This window comes from Neovison vison, chromosome 12, assembly GCF_020171115.1.
Source record: "Neovison vison isolate M4711 chromosome 12, ASM_NN_V1, whole genome shotgun sequence".
Classification (NCBI taxonomy): domain Eukaryota; kingdom Metazoa; phylum Chordata; class Mammalia; order Carnivora; family Mustelidae; genus Neogale; species Neogale vison.
In genome coordinates, this window is record NC_058102.1 from 17677397 (window position 1) to 17698351 (window position 20955).

At 35.0% G+C, this 20955-nt stretch overlaps 1 protein-coding gene across 2 annotated transcripts in view; it reads right to left on the minus strand.

Moving 5' to 3' along the window:
* Positions 1-3994: 3994 nt before the first annotated feature.
* Positions 3995-20955, minus strand: part of HCFC2 (host cell factor C2) — a 34553-nt gene continuing 17592 nt past the window's right edge. The window contains exons 8-15 of one of the 2 annotated variants that reach the window (XM_044229153.1): positions 18217-18384; positions 17628-17680; positions 15593-15770; positions 11803-12006; positions 11164-11237; positions 9042-9179; positions 6917-7102; positions 3995-6200 (exon numbers count right to left, since the gene is read on the minus strand). In XM_044229153.1, the coding sequence (XP_044085088.1) occupies positions 5886-6200; positions 6917-7102; positions 9042-9179; positions 11164-11237; positions 11803-12006; positions 15593-15770; positions 17628-17680; positions 18217-18384 (1316 nt within the window). In that variant the 3' untranslated portion in view covers positions 3995-5885. Of the gene's footprint in view, positions 6201-6916; positions 7103-9041; positions 9180-11163; positions 11238-11802; positions 12007-15592; positions 15771-17627; positions 17681-18216; positions 18385-20955 lie in introns of those variants that run through there. The other variant, XM_044229154.1, reaches the window with a different exon arrangement.

Here is a 20955-nt window from a genome sequence, read left to right on the forward strand (position 1 = left end):
TACACTGCAACTGGTGGCAGGAGGACTTTGTGAACGTGGGATGGGCTGAGCTCTGGGTCCTCCTATTCCACCATCTGGCAGCTCCCGCCCCTACTCCAGTGGTGGAAGGGGTGAGGGGGATGACTCTGTATCAGAAAGTCACACCTTCAGAACGCCAACATGTCTCACACACTGTGGTGCCCTAAGTGGCACACCTACACCTTTGTTATTCCGGATGGTCAATAATTAATACCTGCCGCTTTTTCCTCCCTCTCCAATAAGAGACAGAGAAACTAGGAGGGAACCCTTCTCAAGTTCTTAAGGAACTTCCACTCTGTCTCCCCAGACTCAAGAAATGAATAATCCTTTTGGTCAGATCTGGGTATCCACTGGATCATGATTTACCAGTGGACAGAGTTATCCCACGTTCAAAACCAAATACCACCTCCTTTTATTTGTAACCTGTGCATGCTCAGACATAACAGGTTCTCCCATGCCTTCCTCAGTTCTCATGCTGAGGAATGATGGGTCCTTTAGCTTCTTATCTGTGGGTGCTAAGGAGACCAGGAAGGGGGAGTGGGTAGGAAGGGGGCCATTTCCTTCTCTGCAGCAGCTTTTGTATCTGATATGCCACTAGCTCATTCTTCTTACGTTTTTATCTTCAGGAGGAAACACCCTGACATTCCTAAATACCCTGCAAAGACTTTTTGTTGAACCAGCAAAATCAAATCAGGAAATAGTGAATCCTTCTGTTGCTTCCATACTTTCACACCTATGACTTCCTAGTCTTATGTCTAAGGCCACAGGCTTCATAGCCCTATATTCTCAAGACTTTGAATGTGAGCCTCTGGCAGGAGTGGTAGTCAGATTGTGAATATGATGACCTTTAAATACCAGGCCCCCCAATTCAACTTTTCCAAAATACTCAATACACAAAAGAACCTAACAGTTTCAGATGAGCTTGCTGAAATTAACAATCTCACAACTGGACTTTTTTTTTTTTTAATTTTAGTTCCTCAAGAGAATAGGAAAGAAGCAAAGAGATACTTAGTAAGATATAGAAATCTATTTGGAACAAGGAGGCTGGTATCCTTGGATTTCATAGCCTTTTCTTTCCCCATTCAGTTCATAGAGTTTATTTCTCCCCAGAATGGTGTAGTTCATGTTTTTCCAGGCACGACCCAAAAAAAAAAAAAAAAAAAAAAAGTCTTCCTGAGTTAGAGAAATAGTACAGGGACTCTGAATTATAACTGTGAAATGTGGAAGGAAGTTGTGCCAATGTCATATTGTTTTCTAGTAGGTAAGAAATAAACTCAGACGTGACAACAGTGGCCTAACTTGGTATGTGTCAATGCTCATGTTCCTTGTCTTCCAGAAGTCCCTGTGCTTAAGTATTAAGTATGTTTTTTTCCCTCATACTAGACAATTGTCAATGGCTTTCCTACAAGGAAATAGTTTGGAAATATTTTTAGCTCATTTTCTGGAACATCCAATGTTAAAAATCGTAATTCAGCAATATCCCAAGAATCTCACTAAATGCTCAGATCTTTTTAGATCAAAAACTTCCACTTGAGATCTATGCATACCTAGATTAAATCCCTTTTAGCTCAGTACATATGTGATACATTGTTTATTTATCCCAGAACTTCTCTTAGAAACCTAAGTAAGAGCAGGGTAGGATAAGACAAAGCTAGAGTTAGTATTTCCCCCACAGGCTTACTAATCTGCTAAAATCTCTTTTCTTATCAAAGCCTCCCTCCCATTTTTCACCCCAACTTGGGAGAGGGGAGTGAGAATATGGAGATGTAAAAATGACAATTTTCTTTAACCATGTGTTAATGTATTTAAGTACCAGGTAAGTGGCCGATATGTAACAAATATAAAGACCCAGTCCCTGCCTCAAAGACCTACCACCATTCTGGCAAAGAGGGATAACAATGCTAACAAAGTAAGGATACAGTGTTTTTTAGGCTACTATGACAGAAGATTGACAAAGGATAGTGGGGGCACAAGAAGAAGAGGGCAAATCTACCTGGATATGGGGCATATCAAGAAAGGCTCCATACTGAAATCCTGAAAAAGGACCTGAGTCTTGAAAAAAAATGAATGGAGGCAGGTGCAAGTGGAAAAGGGGATTACAGACAGGAGGAGGTATGGAAAGAGCGAGCGAGCAGTATCACAGAAATCAAGAAAATGTCCCAAGTGTCCAGGGAGCCGCTGAGTTACGAAGGACAAGAGTAATCACCAGATTTGGGAAATGAGAAGTTATCCTGGACCTTCGCTAGAGCCATTTTGATGGAGTAGCAGGACAGAAGTCTGGCTGCCGTGAATGAAAGTGAGTGTAAAGCATAAAGACAAAAGATTAAGAGTGAATAAAGGACAAAGAAGAGATGGCAACAGTTTAGATCTGTTTCCTGGAGCCACGTGCCTTTTTGCATACGAGCTCAGCCACAAAAAGGGTTAGAGAGATACAGGTTACATTTCTATGAGAACATGATTCCGAACACAATCCACTAACTTAAAAACAAGTTTTGGGAGACAATCTATTCTTTATGAGACTGCCTATATTATTTTAAGTCAACAATATAAAGTCAACATTTCTACAGATTTACTCTGCAATCACTAATTTTTCTCTCATAGAGTTCAAAATAAATAACATCTGTAATTGATTATAATAGAAAAGGTGCTTTATTTTACAGATCATTGGTACATAATACATAAAACTGCCTAAAATCAGTCCTGGAAAACTTGACTGTCACTTATACCTTAAGCAGTCAAAGACCAAGTCTATTTTTCAACCTATTTCATTCATGGTCAGATTACGACAATAACTTTAAATGCTAATTATCTCTTCATAGCCAATGTTACAAATGATTTTTATGCTACAAGTGCTGCAATTTTTTAAAATAAAAATACCTTCATTTATAGTAGACTGTATCTCTAACCAGAACAAATCTTTGCTAGGCTACAAGTCTTTGAAATAATGGATCAACAGTTTTACTTTCTTATAGATGATTGTATTTATATAATTGGGTTATAGGGCAAGGGGGCCTCATACATGCAATCAGATTATTTCTGTTGTTTTTTTTTTAATGTGGATGAAAATGAGCTTATAATACCCTATTTCTAGTTAAACTGCCAAAACAGTTTACTAAACTAAAATGAAGCCAATACAATATTTTAGAAAACATAATTCTAAGAGCATGCAACATCAAAATCTTTTTACTACACATGTGAACCAAAGTTTTGGAGCCCAGGAAGAGGACTGTGGCACAAAGGCTTGTACCTCTGAATTACCTATCCAGCAGGGAGGAGAAGGAAAGTCATTTAACTCAGCATAAATCCTCTTATGAAAGGTATCTGCATGATCTAGCCCACTGCTACTCAGGGATCTTCACTCAGAAAATGTGCAAATCATAGGAAGCTAAATGCACTTTTCTTGCTATTTACCCTATTTCATTCTATTCATGAATACACAGCTTGAAGATCTATTATTAACTATTAATGTCAAGCCACAGAGATTTCTCAACGGCATTTTTTAGTCACCCATAAATGTGACTGCTGATTAATGTACAAATGCCAAAAAATGATAACAGAATCTGGGCTGATCCTCAAAGTAAAATAAAAACATTTGTTATTTTCACAAATCCCTTGGTGTATAGAAAGAGTGCCTTTCTCTCTAGAAAATAAAAATGTATGTTAGAACCACAGGTTCACAGCACAGTTGAGGCATGTAAGCAAAGTAAACTAAACCAAATACTAAATAGGTATAAATGTGCACACTCAAATATTCTTTTCTTTGCTTAAAGTCAACTTAGTCCTTGTCATTAAGAGAAATACTTTGAGACGCAAATTGTTAATGCAGAGAATAAAGAGTTAAAAGCGAGACCTTTTTCTAATAAAGCAAACAGATCATTAAAATAATCGGACTTGAAACATATACTCTAACTTTCCATTCTTACTCTTTTATAACTAAACACACAGATATACACAACAAAACCTAGCATTCAATATGTGCAAAATTGCTTACCATTTATTTTAACTTTGGTTAAGTATTTGTTTAGCCTATATCAGACATATTATGGAAGCTATACAAATGATTACAAACATAATAATGAGGTAAGTTAAAATTCTCCTAGTGCAAAAAGCAAGCATATGCTAAAAGCAAAGCATATGAATTTAACAAATGCAGAATGAAGCTCTCACCAAGGGAGGTGCTGACATAACAAACCAGAGAAGCTCCTTGTAAACATTGTTTGTAAAATACACATTTAAAGATTAAAGATTCATACAGCCACAAAAAAAGTATTCTAACAACACCAGAGTAGTGCATTTATTTTACCTTTAGAGTTTGGAAATCACTCATTACGTGTCTAACAGTTTGCATATTTTCTTCAAGAGAAACTTAATTAGTGAGACACATTAATTACAAATACTGTAGTATAAAAATCCCAGTTCTTTACAAAAATTATATATTAAAATATTCTATACATTTTAAATTAGTAACTGGAACATACATATATATCAATTCTGCACAGTTAAATCCATCTTGGCTGGGAGTATTCTAGGTGAAGCTCGGACACAGCTCCTCAGTCAACCTAAACTGGCGTAAGGTTACATGGTATAAAAAAGATAGGCCTGGGCCTGTGCGGTTATTGCAGCTTGTAGTGTGAACTACCTTTTCTGCATTTATTGCTCTGTATTTCCATTCCAGATCTGAACAGGCAGTGGAACCATGACATTCCAAAAAGGTTCAAAACAAGCTACCTGTGGCAGAGGACCCATCATGTCTATCTGTATCTTTAAGGTTGCAGTAGGACCTGAGTGAGCTGTCTAATGTTTCTATTTCAGTTGTAAAAAAGTTTATACAATTTTGAGGTAAAAACAATGCAAAAATAAAACATTTAGAGCATTTACAAAAATCTTACAAATGTTTAAAACACTATTTGAAAACTTGTGTTCTGTTAAGGTGCTTCTTTCTGCAGTGAGGAGGACATAAGTATTTCAATTTTGAATTTTAAATTACGAAGGTTTTCTTAGTTTCGGCAAAAGCAAAGTTAGAGCCATTAAGACAGATGTTAAAATGTTCACAGATATACTTTGCTTCTGACGAAAATACAAAATTTTAGTGCTGAAAGAAATCTTAAATGTAAATTATTTTAACTCTGTCTTCTATTAACAAGGAAACCAAGGACTGGGTAAGTGCTTTGGCCAAAAATGTATTCCAATACATCAGGTATGAATCAAGAAAACCCATTACATTTTTGTATTTTGCCATGATTCTTGGAAAATAATAAAAATTCAAAATCAGAGTTTCTAAACTCTCCTCTTTCTTTCTTTCTTTTGTAATTTTTTAAGCTCTGTGCTAACTGTAGACAAAGAAATGAATCAAATAGCCGCTATCAAAATTAGTATCACAAATGTTATTCACTAGAAGATAGGTATTAATAGGACCGCTGCTCATCTAGAATAATAAAGTTAAAGGGAGTAGTCAAAGACGGGTCCTTGACAATGAAGAGAATATTTACTATGTAAGACAGCGCAGTGTACAACAGCCAGTTACTAGAATCATCTCAATAGCTCTAGGATGACTGAATTACATGGCCTTTAGAAAAGATATTGGGGTAATAAAGCCTTCTAGCTTTTACGTTTACTATTTTACTTTATAAAAAAAGCAATTATATAACTGTAAGGACGAATCCATATACTAATTTTCAGAGAGTCTTTGCTTCTTTTCTATTTTTATTTGGATCTAAAATTGAGCAAATACATTTTAAGAACAACTTACAAACTCAAACTCATAAGTGCTAGAAATACAGTCAGAGAATACTCTTTAAAATGACAAATCTTCAAAACCAGTTACTAATAAATAATCATCACAATAGCTTCAGTAAAAAAAAAAAAATTCAATTTAAAGGTGCTTTTTTATTGTTACCTTGAAGCCATCGAACTTGTGTAGCTGGTCCATATCCCTTTTCATTCTTTGCCGATATCCTGAACACAATGGCAGGCCTGGATGTATAATCGATATGTGCATTTGCAAGCTGCCCGGCAGTTACTATACATGATGTCTTAAGACCACAATAAATCCTCATAAACACAAGTTGACTTGGATTATCTTGTATTTGTGCTGTGCGGATAGCCAAGTAGGCTGAATATTCCAAAATATTTCCAGAAGGGGAAGTTGGAGGTTCCCAGGAGAGATGGATACCCTCAACATTCTTGAAGAGAGGAGAAAAACAAAACAAAACAAAAGCTGGTAAAGGTTCTGAAAGAGTTTTCTCTAATATCACTTAGAATGTTGAGTCTATCTTTAGAACACAAAATAATGCTTTCCGCTGAAGTAATTGCATTAGGTACTAGAACTTTTATTATTGATTTTTTAAAAACCTAATTGGATCTACAATGTTTAATTCATGCCCATTTTTCAATATCATAACTAGGCTTAAATGTCTGCCTGTACCATCCTAAGAAAGGGGTTTTTCTTACCTGAAAGCAGATCTTTTCTTCTCTAAAGAGGGGCAGGACCTTAGGATAAAATATAATTCAATTTCATGTGTTCTATTAAAATTCTCCAGCACAAACTTTTTGGTTCCATACAATAAGAACAAAGTTAATATTAAGATGAATACCAGATTTCCCTGACTCTCTATTTGGATGCTGTAATTCTGCTTCAACTTTGGTCCTTAAAATTATGAGTGAATAGCAAACATTTTTTAAACTTACAATCTACCCCTTTAATTTAAGACCTAAATTTTTTTTTTAAATTGGAGTACTGTTGACACACACATTACATTAGTTTCAGGTGTACATTTACCCACCCTTTTTAGATACCTCTCATTTTATCAGATACTAACAATAAACTCTAAACTGATAGTTCCACTTCATGTACAAAATTTCGATAACTAAATCACCAAGCCTTGACCTGACATCTCACCTTTGAAATTCTGACTGCAGAAGGAGCTCCAGGAAAACCGGGAATACAAGTTTTAAATTCACTGATTTTGCTGAAAGGGCCTATTCCACAACCATTGATGGCAGCAACCCTGAATCTGTATCCTGTGCCTGGAACCAGATCTTGTTTCTTAAGTAAACTGTAGTCAGGTGCGTCTGCATTTCCTATCTAAAATGTAATACATGCAAAAGTCAAAAGGTGCAATTCATCATTTTGTCATTCAACAAGAAAACTTTTAAAGAATGAATCATGTTTTAAGGTTCTAGTTCACATTTATTTCCCTTGTATTGGAATAAACCTTCCAATACAAAAGCAACTAAGCCCATGGATTGGTGATTCTTATCCATAGGAAAAGTACTGTTTCCAGTTAAAAATCACTGATAATAAAAAGAAATTGATGTGTGTTCTGCACAATATGAAGGTAGGAAAACCTGACAACCACTATAAACAAAGTAACAATCACTTTACATGGATAGTTGTATCCATGTAAACTTAATTAGAAATCTCAGAAGAATTATTCTCAAATAGTCTAACGAGGAACAATACCCTTTGGATATAGGCAAGCAAGCTTGACAGAAGAGAAGTGACCAGCATGTAATATAGAGCATTTTAAAAATTAGTATTTGGCAGATGCTGAATAAAATGTTAAACAACTGCATATTCTGGGTAGGAAACAGTTTTGACATGTTCTCCCTCTCACTGCACCACTCTGATATCTCTGCCACTACCTGCCACTGTGAGGCAGGTAGTGCTAATGTATCATTCCCATTTTTAAGGGAGCGGGATCATTTTTATTTTATAGACGAGGAAACTGAGTCTTAGAGAAGTTAAATAGGTGACTTATCTGAGGTCACACGGTTGAGTACCGCAACTAAGGATTCCAACCCAAGTTTACTGGTTCTAAATTTTATGCTGTTTTTCTTTTGGAAAAAACAGGTAGTTACTAGGCCCTTAGATACTGTTATTTCCTCATATATGAAATCAAACTACTGCCAGAAATTTCATTATTAAAATACTAAAAAATTACTAATGAGGATTTCTATTTTTGTCAAGAATTGGGAGGAATTCTATATGAAAGAGAGATATCAGAGGTAATATTAGAGAAACTAAAATGTAATGATAAATGATAAGTTCTCCATTTATGTAGGTCTAGGCAATTCACTCTCTGAAATTCCCCATTCCAGAAAAAAATTAGTTCAATGTGCTTTGGAGCTGTTACTGATTTCATAATTCTTAGGGTTACTGATTTCATAATGCATATAATATGAATTCTTCTTTACAGGGTTTCAGAATCAAGAAAAAATTAGACTATATTCCAATAACCTACAGGAGCTCTTAAATTTTTTAAGTTGTGAAATCAAGAATTGAAAAAAACTCTCAGTAAAGGGGCACCTGAGTGGCTCAGTTAAGCATTAGACTCTTGTTTTTGGGGCGCCTGGGTGGCTCAGTGGTTAAGCCGCTGCCTTCGGCTCAGGTCATGATCTCAGGGTCCTGGGATCGAGTCCCGCATCAGGCTCTCTGCTCAGCAGGGAGCCTGCTTCCCTGTCTCTCTCTGCCTGCCTCTCCATCTACTTGTGATTTCTCTCTGTCAAATAAATAAATAAAATCTTTAAAAAAAAAAAAATAGACTCTTGATTTTGGCTCAGGTCATGATCTCCAGGTCTTGCGATGGAGGCTCCACGCTCAGTGTGGAGACTGCTTCTCTCCCTCTGCCCCTCCCCTGACTTGTGCACTCACATGCTAAATAAATAAATACATCTTTAAAAAAAAAGAAAAAGTTCTCAGTAAGAAAAAATGTTCCATTCTCTAAACACACCAGGTAACAAAATTAGAGATCCTTCAAAAAATTCTTATCTGTATAGATCCTTTATGACTCAAAATCCAGCCCCAGTGATTGTATGAGGCTTTTTAAGTGATCTGCTCATGATATATTCCATAAAAGTGCCTTAATAAAGAATACAAGATAATTAGGCATATAGATAGAACTCTCAATTATTGTAGACAGATCTCAATTTCATGCTTTCCAGTGATTTGAATCAGGGCTATAAAAAAAGATCTCATTCATGAAATTTGTAACTCACAGGGTAGGAAATATATCAATAGCTACCTTTGAGATGCTTTGCTTTCCTTTTGGCAGCAAATAAAACTGGCTCACCAAAGCTGTATTATTTTTAAAAATTCCTACATCACACCACTGTCGTTCTCCTGCTTTCATTGTGGCCACTGGATTTGAAGGAGTCTCTTTCTAATTTCAGAGAAAGAAAAATTTATCAGGACTCTTACTGTGCATTTAAGAAACTTCAAGATTCAATAAATCCATGCAGTGATCTACAAATAGGTATATGGGTAAACACCACAACATTAAAAGCTCATAAGTAAATAAACTCTTAACAGATTAGGTCAACTGACAGTGAAACAGGGATGCCAATTCAAACACAGGGAGTGACAGGCATTCTGCAAGTCAGTAGCTCTGTACTATCAACCTAGCTGGAGTTAGCATGCTTTCCAATCAGTGATATGTTAAAATGCCAGCTGTTTTATAGAACATTGTCATTTCAGAGACCCTCTCAGAAAATGTAATCCCTTTAGTGTGACATTATACCTTGCTCCAAAAGGAGCAAATAAGGAAAAATTCATTCCAAGCTGGCTTATTTCTAGATTCAAAAACAACTAGCAGAAATTCAGTGACCTTTGCACTTGATTTAAATACCTGTGATTCTCCAAACCTAAAAGGAGAAAAAATGTTCAAAACTAAAATGCAATTTGAATATACTTTAGTATATACTAAAGAGGAGATTCAACAGTTTTACATTTTTCACCTTGCTTTAAAACAAAGAAACTTCCTCTACCTTAAGCTACTTTTAGCGATAAGTGAATTATACTTATCCCTGGAACTAACCTTTTTAAGCCATCTTCTTTATAAATGAGACACTGTTTCCAGAAGCTCAAAACAAATGTGCACTTCAGTTACTTATTTCTGTCTTAAATATATAACAGCAGAGGTACATGCTTATAATTCACATTATTTATTATTTAGGCTATCACACATGACAAAGTGAGCTACCTAGAAAAAGTCTTTAAAGGTTTTTTTTTTGTTTTTCTTTTTTTAAAGGAGTATCTTTAAACTTGCTTTCATTTTTAAAGTTGTAAAAACTCTCTTCAACAACTTTTATAAAACAACTGGCTCCAACTGAAATAACAAATACCATTCTGGCGGATGTGTTGCAAAATAGATTTGGGAGAAAAAAAGTTCCCTTTAATAATTCTTCCCTGAGAAGAGTCTAAGAACTTTAGGACTTAATATTCTGGAAAGGTGAAAGCTGATAAAGGTAAATATCTGATCAAAATCCATAAAATCATGATTGAAAGAAAACCAAAACTACGGACAATTCTTAAGACTTCCAAGAGGTAAATAATAGGCCAAATAAAAACTCTTGCTCATAGCAATAAAGTCGCAATGACTGATAATTTTAAAATAAATTAAGAAGTATATACACACACATGCACACACACATATATATTACCCTTATATTTACCTCATTAAGACAATCATGGTGTATTTGTGAGGCACATACCTAGCATTTTAAGTTAAGTTGTGGACCAATTTTGGCCTTTCATAAAACAACTCAATGTCAGAGATAATTGGGTTACCCTATAGGTATGTCTAACCACCCAATACTGCAATATTCTGCTGTTCTCCCAATTAATAGCTAGCAATAGAGCCACTGAAATTTTATATTCTTTAATATGTCCTTTTACTCTTTAAGACATTAATGTAACTTATACATATACACATACACATGCACACACTCATATTTCTGATTATAAAAGCAGCACATTTCACTATACAAAAATATTGAAGGCCCAGAGAGATTAAGTAAAAATTATCGGTGGCCACAGAGCCTGGAGGAAGTCATCTAGCATTATAGTGTGGATGTGCGTGGACTTACATGACAGTGAGAATGTTATGTATCATGTGTATCTTTTAATAAAGTTGGGATCATAGTATATATATAAAAATATATGTATTTATATATATACACACAAATTTTTATGCAGCTTTTTTCACTTAACATTATATTGTAAACATTTTTTCTATTCAAGCCTTCATTTTTCAGTCTTTGGCAAGTCATTACTAGAGGACACCCAAGAATCTTTTCATGAATTTATGCTGAAGTTGCTCAGCATTCCACCTTTAAACACATATGATCTTCAGGTCATATACTTACAGAAAATGGCATCACTGTAGCATGTGCTTCTACACGGCTGATCTTAGATGCAGGCAATGCACATGCTTCATCAACTAAAAACCAAACAATTCATCATATAAGACTTACGTAATCACTTCGCAAACAGACACATTAAAATACAATTTATAAACATACAAAAAAGAGCCAGAGGGAGAAAAGCACAAAAATTAGAAATATGGACCCTCTAACTCAAACTAATTCACAAAGTTCACTTCTCAAGGGTTTGAAGACTAACTAGAACTTCAGAGAATGTTTACCAAAGATGAAACACAATTCCTATTGCAAAAGAATGAAATGAGAATGTACAAAATCAAATAAATCAATCAATCTGGGAGAATTGTTACTCCAAAGTCTAAAGAATGAATCCTTTCTATGGAAAAAAAAATTTGCTGAACATATTCACAGTAGGATAAGTACATTCTGAATGTATTTCAGTGTGTGCTGATTTAAATATTTTATGGAAGGCAGCAGAGTATATAATAATTTTCATTGAAATGTTTTATCTGTTTATATATGATTCAATCCAAGATGAAATGCAATTCCCATCTAAACAAATAAGTTTGATGAATTTATATACAAAAATGGTTCAAAATACAGTATGTGAAACACATTTCAAACCTTCAGATTTGGTACTGAATGTTGTTAGTGAAGTTTCATCTTTAACAACTGCCCCATTTGTACTGGATGATTCAGTTTTAATGGTCTGCTGGGTTACCATAGTTTGTGCGCTGGAAACAGAACTGGATACAGAGGTTTCGGGGATTACTGTTCTTAAGTCCAGGCAACTACTTAGAACACCTATAGTTGCTGAAGTATGAGGACCTAAAATTAAAGTGAAAAGATCAATTGTTAACATAATACCTGCAATAACTGTGCTGTCTTATGGTTCATGTCATATAATTCCTGCTATTTTCAATTTTAAAAATACAAACATGAGTACCGTACATGTCATTAATATGAATTAACCACTAGGCATAAAATGTTTAGAAAAATAAACTGCACTATACAGATAGCAGATGTCCAACGTCTCGGCTCCTTCTTCTACTCTAAGCACTGAATCATTGTTCTTGGACTCTCCTAAATCATAGATCAAATGCCCTGCTTCTCATTTTAGGGAAAAATATAGAGGTCATCAGGAATGCATGCCCTTGGTTTTCTGCCTCTCCTGCCCTAAACTAGAAATATGTTTGTGATTGTGGCCATCCTTTCTGTCTTCTCTTCCACTTCAGAGGATGAACTGACCTCTCTCCTGAGGAAGGATAATCTATCCCCCTGTGCTCTTGGTCCCATTCCTTCCCATTTTGGGAACCTCTTTCATCAATCATTCCTCTCTCTTCAGGGTTTTCAGATTCTTTTCCATTAGTAGTTTTTGGCCATTGGTCCATAAACATTATCAGATCTCTCAAGCAAACAAACATGCATCTTCTCTGACCCTGCAAATCTCCCTCAGTTACCTTAGCCCCTCACTAATTCCCTTCAGAGATGTCTCTACTTCCTTGACCTCCTCAAACTTGGGTTTCTAGACCACTACTCTAATGAAATGGCTCTGGCAAATATCAATGATTTCTAAAAGATGCCTTTCGATTTCCATTTACTTGATCTTTCTGCAATGTAAACAACGCTGACCACATACTCCTTTTTGAAGCTGTTTCTTTCTATGATTTATAATTACTCATTCCACAACACCGGAGATTTGCTATTTACCAGATATTGTGCTTCTTTCTACAGTACTGAAACAAAGCAGGCATGGTTAATACCTCATCAAGTTATAATCATGTGATAGAGAAAGACAAGCACACACAAAAAATATATAGTCACAAACTGTGATGCCCAGAAAAAGCAGGACACCAATCTCTGGTTCTTTTCCTGACCTTCTAGGAACTGCTTTCCAATCTCTTAAGCTGGTATCTTCTCTTAAAATGACTCTTTATTATTTTTTTTTAAAGATTTATTTATTTATTTGACAGACTGAAATCACAAGGAGGCAGAGAGGCAGGCAGAGAGAGAGGAGGAAGCAGGCTCCTGCTGAGCAGAGAGCCCGATGTGGGGCTTGATCCCAGGACGCTGGGATCATGACCCGAGCCGAAGGCAGAGGCTTTAACCCACTGAGCCACCCATGCGCCCCTTAAAATGACTCTTTAAGTGCAGGCATTCCCAAGCCTTCCCTTTTCTCCATTTACATATCTTCCTATGCTTTAACTACCATTTACAAATCATAAATCTCTCAAATACCTATGTCCTGGGCACTGTGTGAGGTGCTAGGAATCTCTCAGTAAACAAGTCAGACAAGGTCCCTTGTCTTGGAGCTTATATTTTAGATACCCTTAACTTCTAAATTTTACTTCCAGCTAAAAACTACTACCTAAACTCTACACCTAAGTATCCAACTGACCATTAGAAATCTTTACCAATATGTTCTTCAGTGCCTCAAAAACACTAAATTCGAAGTTGAACTTACCTTTTCCCCAAGTCTGTCTTTGCTCTTGTATTTCTTATCTTGATAAAGAATATCATCATCCATTGAATTTCCAACCCAAAAAACTGGGAGTCATGGTCAACTCCTTTTTATTTCTCATACCCAACTAGTTTCCAAAGCTAATAATGGATGCTAGTTTCTAAAAGTCTGAGAAATGATATATTCTCTCCTCTCCATCCCACCCACTGCTTTAGTCTCTGGGTCTCTTGTAGTCCTAAAAGAACACCCTATCGGGCCTCCCAATCATTTCCTACTATAGTTCTGATGGTGAGGCCAGAGTGTTCTTTTCAAACAATAAGAATAATAACAAGAACAACAACTCATCATGTCACTCTTCCCACTTTTGAAACACACCAGCTACTCTAACCTACAGAGAAAAAGTCCAATCTTCTCTTGTTAACCTGACATTGGGTAGCCATTCATTCATATATTTGAATGTCTGCCAGATACAGTCATTGTACAACCACTATGGTTTTCCAATTTGCCTAGTACTAATTTTATCCAAACAGCCTTACAATGTAGGATTTAGAGTGCATCTGAAATCTCAAAGCTCTTGTTTTCTAAGAATATAAACTTATTTATAAGACAGATATAGAAAATCACTGTAAGAAAGAAAAATAGGGGTGGTTGGGTGGCTCAGTTGGTTAAACATCTGCCTTCAGCTCAGGTCATGATCCCAGGGTCCTAGGACTGAGTCCCTCATCAGGCTTCCTGCTCAGCGGGAAGCCTACTTCTCCCTAACCCCCTTGCCTGCTATTCCTCTGCCTGTGCTATCTCTCTCTCTGTGACAAATAAATAAATAAAATTAAAAAAAAAAAAAAAAAGAAGAAGACAGAAATATAAGCTGCAGCCCAGGACCAGGCTTTTATAATTTTGAGCAAATCATTCCATCAGAAAATCAAGAAAACAAGAGTGCTCTCTTTTTCCACACATAATGAAAGGAGGAAAAATGACAGCAAATTATTTTCCTTGAATACTTTATCTATCATGGACTCATGAAGAAAAATGGAAATAAAAATAATACTCATACTGTTAAGTTTGCATTATGGAAGAGGATTTAGATTTTTATCAGCTGTCACGAAGTTTTCAAATTAAAAATACAGTCACGTGTGTCTATGTCACAGACATATCAGAATGAGATTTATAAAATAATTTTAGATATTTAAATAAGACACAATGCTTAATGTATCTCAAATGGCATGAGAATATTCAAATGAACTCACTTTAAATTACAAAGTTCACTGAATTACAAACTGTCCCATGAATGTAGAATGTAATCAACAGTTCTCATAAATGAACTCTTTCTGAGGATAATCCAGTTACTTGCTAAACAAATATTTACTAAGTGACTACTATTAACCAGGCATGGATTCAGGTGCTGAGGAAATAGAGATGAACAAGAAAATCTCTACCCAAAAATTTCAGATAGTTCTAAGTGCTAAGAAAATACAGTAATGGGAAAGGACAATGCAATACTGGCCAACCTCAAATGTCATAGAAGAGCTTGCTTCATCTGAATTTTGTAGCTTATAACTAAGCACTACTATTCAGGTAAGTGGTTCCTTGGTATCTTGGTATCTCCAACTAGAGTCAATATGGAAAGCTTATTATTATTTTGAAAATGGATCAAAACCATAGAACATTTACTTTTCCAAAGACAAAATTCCCTACTATTGTAAAAAGTTTTATTTAAAATGCCATCTTTAGGGGCGCCTGGGTGGCTCAGTGGGTTAAGCCGCTGCCTTCGGCTCAGGTCATGATCTCAGAGTCCTGGGATCGAGTCCCGCATCGGGCTCTCTGCTCAGCAGGGAGCCTGCTTCCTCCTCTCTCTCTCTCTCTCTCTGCCTGCCTCTCTGCCTACTTGTGATCTCTCTTTGTCGAATAAATAAATAAAATCTTTAAAAAAAAATAAATAAAATGCCATCTTTATACCTTCGTTTTTCCTTAGCACATCCACGACACAACTATTATGATTAGAAGCATTAGTTGCCAAAGATGAATGTAAAGTAGCATTAGAATCAGTTGATGCTTTGAGATCTGGTCTGTTTTTCACAGAAGTTCCTTTCATAGCTGTATATTCAGTTTTTGTACTGTTCATTGTATCACTGATCTATAAGAAATAAAATAGTTTATTGTAGGAAGAATGTTCAATTGAATAAAAATACATGTAAAAAATAAGCAAAATAATTTACAACTTAAATGCTTTTGAAAATAAATTTACCAAGATATAAAAAAGTCTAAATTATATTCTTAATTTGTACAGGATTATTCTTTAAATTTTACAGTAGTTTAAGAGAACAATTCCTTCACTTAATCTCCATTCTGAAAGGACCAGGTTCTTAAGGGGAATGGGAGGGTATATTCTGAGGGAAAAAAACAACATTTTTATAAGTGGTAGTAGTATTCAAGTAAATACATATATAACACAGGAGACAATGCCAAAGCTACCAAGTTTAACATTTTTATCAAATTTTCTTAACAAGGCCAATATGGATATTAAAGATTTGATGACTCCTAAAAATAAAATCTCAGTTCAAGCGAATGAATTACTCTGTATGACTGAGTTTTCCAAAGAGAGATCAAGATTTAACACATACATGTATCAATATTCTTTACCATTAAACATTTTAGACAGGAATCTTTCTAAGTCTGTTTCTGTACTCTGATACATACTATAATGAATATATTTAGACTTTTTGATAATTCAGATCATTGTGAGTATCAGTTACTACTACATAGCAATACCTATGGGTCTACTGCACCATAGAAGTGATGTGGCTTCATTCAAAAACCCCAATATTGCTGCCTCTTTCTACTTACCTGTTTTTTGTTACTTTTCTGTCTCCATCTTGATTGTTAATTATACCTCTATAGTCAATTACAACTTCTTATGGCCCTAAAGATATTTGTCCATCATATAGCCATGTTCAGAACACATGTGCTTATCCTACATCATTTTCCTTGAAAACAATCTACTGTATATTTAGACAGAAGTCTGCCATATAAAAACCAGTGTAAATCCTAGTAAGCTTACTCATTGTCTCTACAAATATCTATTGTGAAGCCCTTCATAAACAAGAAGGAACCTCACAAACATCAGTGCTCAATTTAGCAACTCATTTTCTTTGGTCGGCAAAGTACATAGTAAAGAAATATATTTCACATCCATTTTTGAAGTATTGGTTGAAATTTAAAACGAGTGTGTGTGACATTTAGAAATGTCAAAAAGATAGATTTCAAGATACTGTAAGTATAAACTCTAAGTGATTACCCTCTGAAGCTATGTGTCGTGAGGGGAGACTTCAATCTCTTGGTTAGGGATTCTTAACCAAGGCTACTGTCATAGTGATCTACGGAGTGTTCCTTAAAACCGCAGTTAACTGGGCATCACCCTAAAGTTTCTTTCTTTTTTTTTTTTAATTGTGTTATGTTAGTCATCAAAAAATACATCATTAGTTTTTGATGCAGTGTTCCAAGATTCATTGTTTATGTACAACACCCGGTGCTCAATGTAATACATGCCCTCCTTAATGTCCACAATAGTCAAACCATGGAAAGAGCCAAGATGTCCTTCAACAGATGAATGGATAAAGATGTAGTCCATATATACAATGGAATATTACTCAGCGGTCAGAAATGATGAATACCCAAACTTTGCATCAACATGGAAGGGACTGGAGATTATGCTGAGTGAAATAAGTCAGGCAGAGAAAGTCAATTATCATATGGTTTCACTTACTTGTGGAACATAAATAATAACATGGAGGACATCCTAAAGATTCTGCTTCACTAAATCTGGGAAAAGGCTGGGATTCTGTGTATGATTGTTTTTTAATCTCAGAGGTGATTCTAATATGCAGCAAGGGTTGAGAACCTCTATCCTAGGGTAATATGCTAAAAATATGAATAAAAATTGAGACTCTAACCTTAAACATTCATTTGTCATCATAAATTTTTTTTAACTTACACTGTTAGGAATGGTGCTATTACTGCCTTGTCTGTGAGTGTCCATTCTGACTCCTGTAGAAATAAGAAAGTTCATACTGACAAACTCTGAATTAGCTTCAATAAAATATAATCAAGTATTTCTGGAAGTTATATATTAAAGGTTAAAAAGTATCTTTATCAAATTTTATCTATTTTCTTAATAGTTTGCTTAATAGTTGACTAAAATCCTTTCTAAAAGAACATGTAAAATTAAAAATGTTTCTAAGTGCCTGTTACTGTACAAAAATACTTTTGAAAAAAGCTGAAATATTTATGTGCTAAATAAAACCATCTCCTGAAGTCAAGTATCAAGTCAAATTAAGAAAGTACATCAGAATGAACTGCAGAAAAACAAAACAAAACAAAACATTGTATCCTACACATCTATGCATTCTACCACAGCATAATGATAAGACAGGCTAGTTTCAAAGTTGAAACGCAACATACTTGATTAACCAGGCAGGAAACATCATAAAAGTTTAAAAACTAAGCAATCATCACTGGTTTTCCTGCAGTAATTTTTAAAAAAACAAATGAGCATGGATGCTTTCAGGTGAAAATTATGTTACCTTGCATATTTGGTGTTACTGTAGAATCTGATGATGCAGCTTGGTAGGGTAAGTCTGTATTCAGCTGCAAAAGATAGCCCTCAACTGTGGGCACTTCATCCCATTTGACATGGAAAGAGTTGGTAGTGGCCTTGATCAGTTGTACTTGTGATGGTGCCGGCGGTTTCTCTAAAGAACAATATTGACATTATACATTGATGTTTCCAATGTATCAATTTTTTTTCCAATGTATCAATATTTTGCCTACATAGTTTGTGTGGGTCTAGGGCTCTGAAAACATTAGCAATGAGTATTTCAACTGTCTACCAAGAAGGAGAAAATTTACTCAGATAAACATAGCTATCATAGGTCAAATGAAAACAGTTTGGGGTTCTGATTCTACTTACTTAGTTAGTTCCTTATACAAATAGCTCTACACACAAAACAATCCAGTTCCAAGCTATTTGTGTCATCAGAATCAGAAAGAAATGTTTAATCATAGAAGTACAAGGGTGGGGGGAAGGAAGTATCTTATAGTTATAGCTACATTATTTTACCTTCTTTGTAAGATTTTTAGAATTTTAATGAGGCAATTTTCAGCCAATAGTATACAAGTCAGAAATACTGTTTATGTTAGCTAAGATGATTTGGACATATTTTGGAAAATCACAACTTCTCGAAGTTAATACCCTCTTATCAAAACTTGTACTACCCCATACAAGTAACTACTTTGGTATAAAATATTACCAACATTTCCAAAACAATAACAATCATAGAGTTTTAGAACTGGGAAAAAGAACCTGAGATTATTCCTACATTATCCTTGTCCTCTTTTTGTTTACCTACCAATTCAGAGAACTCAGAATTCCTAAAGGAGTACATTCCATCTTTAGCCAGTTATATAAGAAAATTTTTTCTTCTAGTGAGTTGATATCTGTAAGCTATAATTTAATCCTTATATAGAATCCTTATAGATATTGAACAAGTCTATTATCTGTCTTTTTGTATTTTTTAGAGAAGGGGTCAGCAAACTGGCTGGCTTATAATGTGTTTTTGTAAATAAAGTTTTATTGAAACACAGCGATGCTCATTTGTTTATGTATTAGTTATCATTGCTTTTTCTACAGCAGCAGAATTGCATCATTATAATAGAGACCATATGGCCTACAAAGCCTAAAATATTCACTATCTAGCCCATTAGAGAAAAATTTGATGACTGTGTTTTAGAGGGTAAGTAAACCTAGTTCCTCCAACTATTCCCCACGTAGATTTCTCTATAATCCTATTCACAATCAGGTTTATTTAAATTTCTTAAAGTAAGACAACCTATACAAGGAAATAAGAAGAAGACAAATCCAAGAAGTATACCACCCACATAACAGAAGTTACATGGAGAGAAAAGAGAGAAAACAGAAGGGGTACAAATCAATGAAATAAATCCAGAAAATACCCAGAACTGAAGACCATGAGTTTCCAAACCAAAAGGGCCCAATAAGTACTCAACACAATGGGTTAAAAATAGAAGTACAATGAAATTTAAGAACATCACCATAAAATTTAAGAATAGTAGGGACAAACAAACAAACAAACAAAAAAACCCTGAAAGCTATCAAGGGTGAGGGGAAAGATCACATTTAAAAAGAACAAAAATCAGAAATGGTTTGGGTTTCTCAACAAAAACCTAGAAGCTTGAAAACGGTGTAACAATGCTTTCAAAATTTTGAAGAGTAATGACTTCCTGTGTAGAATTCTATTATCATGCAAATCGCCAATTAAGTGGAAGAAAGACTGAACATACTTCCAAACAATGCAAAATCTCAAAATAAATTTATCACCTATGCACCCTTTTCCTGGGATGTGTTCCACAAAAAATGAAAAAGTAAACTAAGAAAGGGAAAAAATATGGAATCCAGGAAACAGGGAATCCGGCACAGGTGAGAGGCAAAAGATATCCCCAGGAAGATGATGAAGGGAGACGCCAAGATGATAGCTGGGCTCGATTTGTGGAGGACAATCATCCCAGTTTGGAGCAGGAGAAATTTCTTCAAGACGATGAAATTTGATAGAATATCTGATGCATCTAACCATAGTGAGAGAAGATTTAAACAAATAACAGAGTATGGATTGAATTCGTGGTAAATACATACAAATCTAAAACAAACAAAAGTAACAATTATTAATCCATGGCAAATAAAAAATTGTGCAAGGAAAGTATAACAATATTTTACATGGCTCACCTGCAAACAGTGTTTATGTGATCATAATGTAAACAATGAATACTCATCTAACAAAATTATGGTATAATCATATTGAGAAAATGGGGGTAGGAAAGACACATAGGAGAGAGGTGAGGAATGATGGGAAGAAGAGATTAAATCCTTAATTTCCAGAGTAGAAAGTGAGCATTTTATGTCTAAACTGAAAAAAATCAAAGTAACAATATATTTGTGTTATATGGAAATATGGAAGTAAATATCAAAAGAATTGTTTAACAGAGTTGAAAGCAGATGATTGTGAAAATAAGAGGAAGGTTGGAGCAAAAGACTGCTATTTTGCATAAAAAAGCTTCATGGAATTAACCACTCTTTTAAATATTAACAAATTCACAAAGATTAACTAAAAGTGAAAACAGGCAAGATGAAGAGCCCTCATTTCCCTAATCCCCCAAATTCATGCCAATTTATCAAGAGGAGAAGCAAAGTCTAAACTTCGACCTTATGATAGTGGCCACAATTACTTTTAGATAGCTATTCATGTCTA